Source organism: Aulonocara sp. 'chitande type north' Nkhata Bay, linkage group LG5 (assembly GCF_057382095.1).
Source record: "Aulonocara sp. 'chitande type north' Nkhata Bay isolate Kocher_YH1m ecotype deep benthic linkage group LG5, A_spYH_male_GT1.1, whole genome shotgun sequence".
Classification (NCBI taxonomy): Eukaryota; Metazoa; Chordata; class Actinopteri; order Cichliformes; family Cichlidae; genus Aulonocara; species Aulonocara sp. 'chitande type north' Nkhata Bay.
In genome coordinates this window covers 38,054,105-38,063,787 of record NC_141348.1, presented here as the reverse complement: position 1 = coordinate 38,063,787, position 9,683 = coordinate 38,054,105, and the positions used below count along the sequence as shown (strand labels likewise).

The 9,683-nt window shown below is 40.5% G+C and overlaps 1 protein-coding gene across 5 annotated transcripts in view; it reads left to right on the top strand.

The window, feature by feature from the left end:
* Positions 1-9,683, top strand: part of slc12a5a (solute carrier family 12 member 5a) — a 197,630-nt gene that overhangs the window by 78,661 nt on the left and 109,286 nt on the right. The window contains exon 1 of one of the 5 annotated variants that reach the window (XM_086293400.1): positions 3,443-3,981. The exons of the other annotated variants lie outside the window; for them this stretch is intronic. Within the exon in view, the coding sequence (XP_086149526.1) occupies positions 3,927-3,981 (55 nt within the window). The 5' untranslated portion in view covers positions 3,443-3,926. Of the gene's footprint in view, positions 1-3,442; positions 3,982-9,683 lie in introns of those variants that run through there. 5 annotated transcript variants of the gene reach the window in all.

Sequence of the window (9,683 nt, the reverse complement as noted above, 5' to 3'; positions counted from 1 at the left end):
TGTTTTGCTTGATTAATGAATTGTCAGCAAGTGTGACCATCTCTATCAAAGTGGAAGTATAGGCAGTTTGCTTCTCTTCTCTCTGAGTGAGCATCCCAGCAAATTCTACCCTAGGACAAACCAATAAATGCTCAGAGAAATTGAACAAAAAGCCCCAAAGGCTACATCTCAGACACTACAGGCCTTAGTTAGGTGTTGAATGCATGCAAGTTCATGACAGTATAATTAGAAAAAGACCTGTAAGTGTTGTTTGGAAGTAGGAGAAAGCCTTTTCTCTTTAAAAAGAACATGGAAGCATAGCTTAGGTTTTCAAACCTGCATCTGAACAAACCGAAAGTCTTCTGGAACAATGTCCTTTGGACAAACTGTGCATTTAATGCACAGCGCCACACTTGGCAAAAAGCAAACAGCAAATCGGCAAAAACACCACAAGCCACCTGTCAAGCACGGTAGTGAAGGGGTGGTAGTTTGAGCTTATTTCGCAGCCACAGGACCTGAGCACTTGCAGTCATTTGACTGCAAGGTGCCGGTAACTGGTTTAGTGCATTTGAGCCTGCAATACAAATTTATTTAGAGGAGCTCCATTTCAAGGTCAGTGTTGGCAAACAAAGTATTACATCCATCAGTGATGTAAAACAACGAATTACTCAAATTTACAGTTGGCTGAATGTCTACTTTGTTGCCCGATCAAAAATATTACAGAGATTTGGCAGACTGTTTGACAGCATCAGCTGATTTGATGCAAATATGTTTTTGCTTCAGTCAGCCAACACGAACATCAGTGTGTGAGTTAATGCAGTGAATTTTGCCCAGGTGACTTGTAAAGCTGCACAGAGGTAGATTAGTAATATCTTTTCATAACCTCACCACACTGTCCCATTTATGAGTCTACTTGATGGTGCTAGTTTGGGCTGATTAAATATTGCATGTAAACAGCTGCAGTAGTGAAGCACTTCGGCCTGGTTTATTTAGACTGGAGCTGTGGCATGAACTGAGCAGTGACAGCTTAAACAGACCACCTGACATCAAAAAGGGTGCACTGGATAGGTGCTATAGAGTCAAGTATGTTTTGTGATAATGTAGGAGCACTGTGTGGTGTGCCTTACCTCATTTGTCAAGTAGACTGTTTTGTTAACCATTGACTCTATTTAACACACAGTAATCAAGGATCTCACAAGGAAATGCATTTCTTGAAAAGAACTGCACAAAGCTGAAAGCCACAGCTTTGCTTTTCTGGAGTTCAACGACTTAGTGGTAACAGACTATGATCCTTATGTAATGGTTGCTTTCTTTACTTTTCTCAACAGGTAAGATGGTGTCCATTCAAAAGTACTAAAGTGGCATCCACACTGTAAGTGATTCGCTTGTCATGTACCGATTTAAAGCTAACAGTTGGTTGCTTTCAAGGCTCTGGTTGTCTAGGTATCCCTCCAGTGTGTTTTCTACTAGGTGTCCTGCACTCTCATTAGTAGTTCCTCAATTGCGCTTCTGCAAGTTGAGAAAAGTTTATCTCCTTATCTCCACTAGCTTCCTGCCCATGTCATGATACTAACATTTATTTTGCTCATAGTTGCTTGGAGATGCCAAATTTTATTTGCTTCCTATGGCTCCCATGTTTCTGTGAATCACTTCCAGTGTGTGTAGAGCTTAATGGCTGGTAAAGGGTAGAATGAGGTTCTGGATGGGGTCTTGTTGGAGATCTATGGAAACTTCAGGATCACTTCTAAGATTGGATAAATATTATCAATTTGTTTTGTGGTTGTGGATACAGCATCATATTAATATAGAGCGCACCACAGCCAAATACCACAGTGTGTATAGCTTATGATAATTTGCCATATGTGTCCCCATATTGGCCTTAATAATAAAAAATCCAATTCTTAAGTAGACATTAAACTCGATTGCTGACATTGCTGTAATTTAACAAATGTTTGGTAACTACAACACAAAATTAAGTTAACTATCCATCCAGACAGCTGTAATGGCCAGTTGCTGCTGACTAAATGATGGGCCACCAGTTAAGTGTTGCAGGACAGGATATTTGGATGTCTACAGGAGTATAGTCCCACAATACATTTCCATATAGCAGACATGCATGAACTGGAGTTCTTTACCTGGATTGTGGATGCAGTGGGATCAGTGTTCATGTCATGTCATGTACCCACATTGGCAAAGTATCATTATTACATTAAAAAAAATGCCCCTGTCGTTAATAATCCATGAGTTACTTCCACTCCCTTTAAAAAACCTAGAAAACCTCTGCCTCATCATTCACTTGAAAAATCAAAGAAAATAAAAATTTCATGCACATGGACCACATTCTTTGAGCAATTACTTAATAAATCTGTTTGAGTGTAAATGAAGTAGAGATGAGCAAGTCATTGAGGACACTCCTGAATCACCTGAAGGTTTCTGTAAAGGTTTTACTTCCATTGGTATTATAATTTAATTTTGTGAAGGTCTCCTGTTGTTACAAACTCCTGGCTACGATGTAGTAATGATCAAAAACAGAGAAATGTATCTGTACACCGAACTCGGTGATGCAATTTATTGTCAAGCTTCAAGGTATTGCTTCTGTGTCAAGGTAATTGTACCTTGACAATACCAGTTTTGTTCTAGACATTGGTAATAAATTTATTCATTGAAGCTGAGCATGCAGTTGTATTTTTTTCTCCTTCTCTTTTTGTTGAAATCCATTCTGTGCATCAGCGCTACTATGACTAAAACCAAGATTAATTGCTTTCATATCTCTAGTGTAGAATCACAACCACTGGAACACACAAAGAAGCACACACACACACACACACACACACACACATACAGTGTGTCTTCCTACTACACACATTTCTGCTCAAAGTACAGCGTGTACCAGATCAAAATAAATCTGCATGGATCAAAATGAGACTGGTTTAATTGACAGTGAGGCTTCAGTGCTCTGCAGCCACCATACGACATGCAGGTTCTCTCAGCTGGAACCAAGCATCTCTCCACTGAGAGAAATAAAAGAAAAAAATCTAAAAGGAAAAATGCCCTTTTTAGCTGCATTTGTGCAGAGCAGATAGGGAGGAATGTGTATGCTCTTGTGCACATATAAGAGTTGCTGAAACTATGTATGTGCTTCAGCGAAAATTACCCTTTGTACATAGCATAACTGCACACAGATGATTTTGATAGAGCTTGCTCATCCCTTGTAGGAAATGGAGCATCTATTTGCATGTGACACTGAAGTAGGGAGAGAGTGTGGCGGCTTATTACAAAGCTGAAAGTAGGAGAATCCAATGCGTAATACTCTTGTGTGGACAGAAAACAAGGCTACTATCTCTCTGTCTCATGGGTGCGATGTGAAAAGAGAGGCGAGGGGGGAGATGGATATGGAAGAAATCATACTACTGCTTTACTATGCAACCAGTTTGGCGGCTAAAATGACTGAGCAACATCATCTGAGCCGGGAATAGTCAGTATTTTAAGATAGGGTGAGACTGACATCAGAAGTGACAAAGGCAGGAAAAAGAGAGAGAGAGAAGGAAAGGAAGGACGGAGAACAAGCGTGCAGCTCTGAGGCGTTCCATCATCCACCAAACTCCTGCAGCTTCCCTCTTCCCTCCTCCTCCTCCTGAGAGAAAGAGAGAGAGTGAGCAACAGAGAGAGAGCGAGAGAGTCACGCTTACAAGGCAGCGGAGAAGAGACGTCAAGAGGAGGATCTACAAAGGAAAAAAATCCTTCTCTCTCTTCTCCTTTCTCTCTTCGTGCATCCTACTGGCAGCAAGGAGCGGAGAGGAGTGAAGAGGACCTGGCTTGCAGATTTTCCACGCTGCTTCCCTGCAATTTCTGTGGCTGTATCACAGTGCGTGGAGCGCGGGGAGAGCTGCCGATAGCTTGATCGGTGACATCGCTCCGCAGCAGAAGAGCACCGTAGAGGAGCCAGGATGCTTAACAATCTGACCGACACAGAGGAGGGGGACGGGGGAGCGCAAAGCCAGGGTGAGTGATGGGATGTGTCATGCTGTGACACAAACCCACGAGCAGATACGTGTAAATGGGGGCATTCACATGACAATGCAAGACATGCATATAATGTACATCTGCCCACGCAACCAAGCAGATGGAGAATAAATATATCTACAGCAAATACTTTGCAGATCACACAACATGCACATGCAAGGTGCGTTACAACATCGTACGGTGGACGGCCTGGATGCCTTTTCTACTGCTGCTCTTACTGCAAGGCTGTTGTGACAGGAATAGTAATGGGTTCACTCCGTACGATGATGGTGTGTATTACAGCTTTGTCCAGCACATGCACACATTTTTCTTTTTTTTTTTACTAATATTCACACAAACTCCCGCACAAATAAGCATACACACATGGACTAACAGTACCTAGCATTTTGTGTTGCAGCCGTACAATCATTCATTCATTCTTCATGGCAACATAAATATTCCCATCACATATGGCATCTCTTTAGACAGGCGGTGCACACACAGACACATGCACACACATGTGCACACAAACATACACAATTACTGATACCAAGCCACCATTGCTGCTAATCCCATCACCCCCAGCTGTCAAAATCAACCTTCCATCAAATCCCCATGGCTCAGCCAGGTCCTCAGTCTCTGCAGGCTTTCAAGAGAGAACCTGTAGGTTGCTGGTTTGTGCATTGAGCTGTGTGGTGAGTGCTCTGTTCACCAGAGAGCGCATAGCTTCTCGGGCCCTGGCGAAAAATAAACCTGTTCTTCTAAGTGCCCGTGACAAGCGTTGCACCTTTCAGAAGAGTATTAAATCATGCATTCGGTTTAAGTCCCGGGTAACCTCAGTTTATTTTTCATTACTCAAAGTGAGGATAATTCTGCTGTTGCCTATGTAAAACCTGCAAACCAACAGCACTCCTCCTTTCTGTCTGCGAAATGTTACAGATTATTGTAGCTCTGCACACATCTCTCTCTCAAGCCTCGGCTTTTTCCTTTGCTGCCCTCTTTTTCCCCTTTTGCTCTCTATATTTGTCTCAGCTGTGTCCTCACTCTTTCATCTCTCTCATTCTGCATTATGCACAAATCTCCCTGTTGTTGTCAGTCCTGGGCTCTAAGGGATGCACTGGAGAGACAGGTTGCGGATGAGAGAACAGTCACTATGCTTCTTCTCCTACCTGTGAGGGCTTAATGATAAAAAATAGACCAGTGCTGGGAACATGAATATTTAACTTAATGCGGGCATCTTGTGTTTTTCTTTTTTTTTTTTTTTTTTTTGGTGGGGGGGGATTACAGTGTTGCGCTAAGAGACATGGGCAGCAGTTGTAAGAGGTTAGTGGCCAGTTTGAAGCATGACCCCATTTTTATGTGTGACAAATTGAAACCATCAAGGGCAGTTTACCAAGCATGATGTGAAACCACATAACAGCACATGCATAAGTGTTAACAGCATATGATTACTTGAGAATACTGCTACCGTGCACTCAAAGCTTAAAGCACTGTGAATTTACTGTCAGAATTAGATATCTGTATGTGCATGCGTGTGTTAATGTTCATGTTGAGAACATGCTAATTGAGTGAGTGTGTCATTGCTCATCAACTCTCTAGCCATACATAGATAAAATACTATGAAATGCACAGTCAAAACAGTAGTTTTCACAGGACTCTTTGCAGTCCTTTAAAAGGATAAAAGAGTGCAGAAAGTCCTGCATCCAGGAGGATAAGTAGCAGGCAACTGCTGCTAATCAAATGATCATCACCAAGTGTAACCATCTCTATAAAAGCTGAGGTATTGGGAGTTTGTGTCATTGCGTTAACACACACCTTAATACTCCAGACCAGGAGTGGATGTCCCACTAAATTCCCCACAAGGTCAGACTCTATAATGCTCACAGAAACAGCAAATTATCTAAAGGCTACATCTCAAGTATGGATGTTTGGAAGAGTTGCCAGAAGAAAGTCTCTTCTCTCTAAAAATATTATTGGTATTATAGGACCAATCACCTCATAACAACTGTCAAGCATGGTGGTTAAGAGGTGAATGTGTGGGCTTGTTTTGCAGCCACAGAACTTGGAGAGTTTGCAGTCACTGAGATAACCATGAACTATGTATACCTGTTTTGAATTTGATTTCTCTGATCAAATGTGGATCATGTAAGAGGGCACTGATCCCAAGAGCACCAACAAATCAGAATTACCTAGAAAAAAAGAAGCATAATCAAGGTGTTGTAATTCCCAGTCAAAGTCCAGATTTCAACATGAATAAAATGCTGGGGCAGAACCTCAGCAGAGCTGTGCCTAACTGAAGGTCCACAAATCTCAATGAACTAAGTCAATGTTGTAAAGAGGATTAGGCCAAAATTCCTTCACAATGACATGAGAGAGTCATAAAGTCATACAGAAAATGATTACTTCACGTTATTCCTTCTAAATGTGGTTCCACAAGCTACTGAATCATGAGATGTACTTAGATTTTTTCACATGACTACATGGAGCCCTGTAAAAACTGTATGAGCATAGAGAGATATATAATTTGGAGACTCGTGCAGAGTTGGATAAATGTCTCCCATCACTTAGTCTCAGCGCATCTCTGTTTCTGCCTGTCACTCACCCCTATCTCTACCTTTTTGTCACTTTGCTGTAGGCAGCATCTCTCAGGATAGGGCCTCATTCACACACACGAACACGCGCACACACAAAAATCCATCCTTTTCATCTGAATCATAGCCCTGCTAAGCTAGCTGTTGAACAACGTGAATAACTCTGTTTAGTCATCAGTGCTATGCAGGACAGTTCTTGATATCGGGGCCTTTTTGCCCCATTACAGTAGGAATGTCAGAGGCTGTTGCTGACTGCTGTCCCTCAGCGATGCTGCTGCTCTCCCTCCTTCTCTCAGGGCTGTGTAGTACTGTCCAAGGTGCTGATTTAAAGCCTTTATTACATAGCTGGGTTACAGCCTAGCAGAGTTGCATACAGCACCAGGGCAGAGCTGTTTGTGTTTGTAGGGGTGTATTATTGCACCACAAACCTTATAAACATCAAGGATGAAAGGAATTTACAGATTAGCCGAAGCTAAAAGTAAAAAAAAGAAATTGATGCATGTTGAATCACAAGCACGTTTACTTATTCATAAGTTGTCATACTTCTCTCCCACCACATTGTTAATTATCTTCAGCTTTCTCTCTTTGGAGCAGTGGAGAGGTGGAAGAGGATGGAATGCAATCAAGAGTTGAAGGGGAGGTGAAGTTTTAGTAATCCATTTGCAGCACAGAAATGGTTTAATGGCAGAGCATGCCTTACTTTTGAAGCACAAGAGGGGAAACTGTCACTGTCTGGAACATGGAGTGACGCAAAGAGATGCATTGCAAGTGGAGGGGGTTGAAAAGATGTTCATTTCCCTACTGGCAGGTGTAAAAATGGTGCCGTGTGTGTGTTTTGTTTTTTCTTTTCTTTTGTAGCTCATGTTGAAATGAGTGGTTTAACATATTTAAAACAGTGTGACAAATATCCATCTACCAAATGCTGTAAAGCTTCTGTCATCATAACAGTGATAAGCTATAGTATAAACGATCAGAATGTCAGAGCACTCATTGTTAAAGTGTATTATTAGGAAAAGCGTTTAGTGTTTTCATGCCTGATTTTCTTGTTAGCAAGCGAACATGATGTACCAAATGTTTATTTCTGTCTTTGTTTTTTTTTGTTTTATTATTATTTATGCATTCCAGTTGCTCATTAACATGTCAGTTCATTGTATTTCCTGTGGTTTAAAGAGTGATTGTTTTTGTTATGTGTGCATAATAGAATATTGCTCATGAGGTCTTCCCAGTCTCAGCAGGGCAGCACACAGCTGATAGGTGATGCTGTCTTTTCCACACTTATTTAGAAAAATTTGAAAAAATGTGTCAAAAGTTGTATTAACAAGATCGCTAAAATACTCAATATCAATTATCAGAATCAGAATACTTTATTAATCCCGAAGGAAATTATGGGTTACAGCAGGCAGCACGCTAATGGCGCATGCGCACTTACAAAGGAACCTATAAATTAGAATAGATTTGAAACAAAAGCTAATGTAATGTAAAGCTAATGTGTTTAGACAGTAATAATCACAAAAGCAAGAGGAGACGCAAACATTGCAATAAATATTTGTAGTTGTTACATAAGAATTTTTTTACATAAGAACTGAACAAATGCACATTTTTCAATAAATAAAGAAATGAATGCAACTGATTTCGTGACATCCTCGGTTTGAATAAATTTCAGCTCAGCAGTAGACTTTAAAAGATCAGCTCGCATTAGGAAATACTAGGCTTGCATTAACAGTGACAGCGTTTTTTAATACGCACTGACGATATCTGCGAAAAGATGCAGCCATTGCGATATCAACCACTAGTTTTATGTTCTACTTTTTAAAAGTTGCAACTATGGCATTTTGGTCAGTGTCCTCCTAAAAAAACATGATTATTTCTGTTGTAAAGTTGGACATTTTAAAATAGGTGTCATTTTACCACAGGAGTGGATATTGACTGGTTTTTGAAATCAGACTCAGCCCTTCTTCTAGTTCTTCTAGTTCTAGATTATCCATAATATGGATAATCTAGAACTAAACTGAATTTCGGGGTGTTATGTATGTTACTCCATCTACAGTTTCATCTATTCATCCATTTCTCTATTGACAACTGCAGAATTTAGTGAACTAATTGATTAGTTAATTAGTTAATCAAGTAGTTTTTAAGCGAAAAATGCCACCTGTTGTCTGTTCAGTTTTTTCAGTTAGAAGGAATTTCTTCTTTCCCTTAATGGATGTGATGTGACTGTTGTTGGCTGTTAGAATTTCATAACAAAGTTGTTGTTTTTTAACTATGTTTTGACATTTTGCATAAAGTGATCTAGAGTGATTGAGAGGATAACCAGTAGATTATTTGATAATGAAAAATAGTCATTAACTCCATCCGTCTCCTCTCTGCACCAGTCTGTACTCTTGGTCCAGGCTGTGAATGGGGTTGTAATGATGTTTTAGTTATGGCTGACTGCATAATACTGCAAAACGCTCCCCGGGGCCCTCTCCTAGGGAAGCAGTTGTTGTGCATGCTCAACGTCATTATTCTCTGTCTACCCACTCTGCGACTTGTCTACTGTGAATGGAGAGTAAGAGGAAGCAGAAATGCACTGTAAGTGAGAGAGACTGCTGGCTAATACAGAACCACAGGCACTTGTTACTTGTAAAGGTGGCTCTCTGGGTGCAAATAAAAATACATTTTCAGTAGCTTAGTGCTTAAGTGTGTTATCTCCACATGAGTAAACAGACACATAGCCCTGCTTGCTTGCAGTATAGTATTCGATTGGTCAGGTTCAGTACTTAATTGCCATGTCAAGAAGTTAATAACATCGGAGGGAAGCGATGTATGCCGTACCCCTCATTAGACACTTGAGTGTCTTTAGGAAGGAGAAACTTTTAAAATTATACAAAAATACTCTTAACCAATTTATACATTTCCTATAGTTGTTCCCTTTTTTACATACCCATGCTAATTAATCATCGTTTTTATTCCTCTGTGTGCCACCACCATGGTACAAATGACACCTAAAGTCAGACATGGATACATAATAGCTTATGTTAAACTGAATAGGCTTTCTTATGGTTACCATCAGCAGTGGGTGTCCAGACATAGATATTCATTTATTTGGTTTGTCAATTAAAAACCAGGATG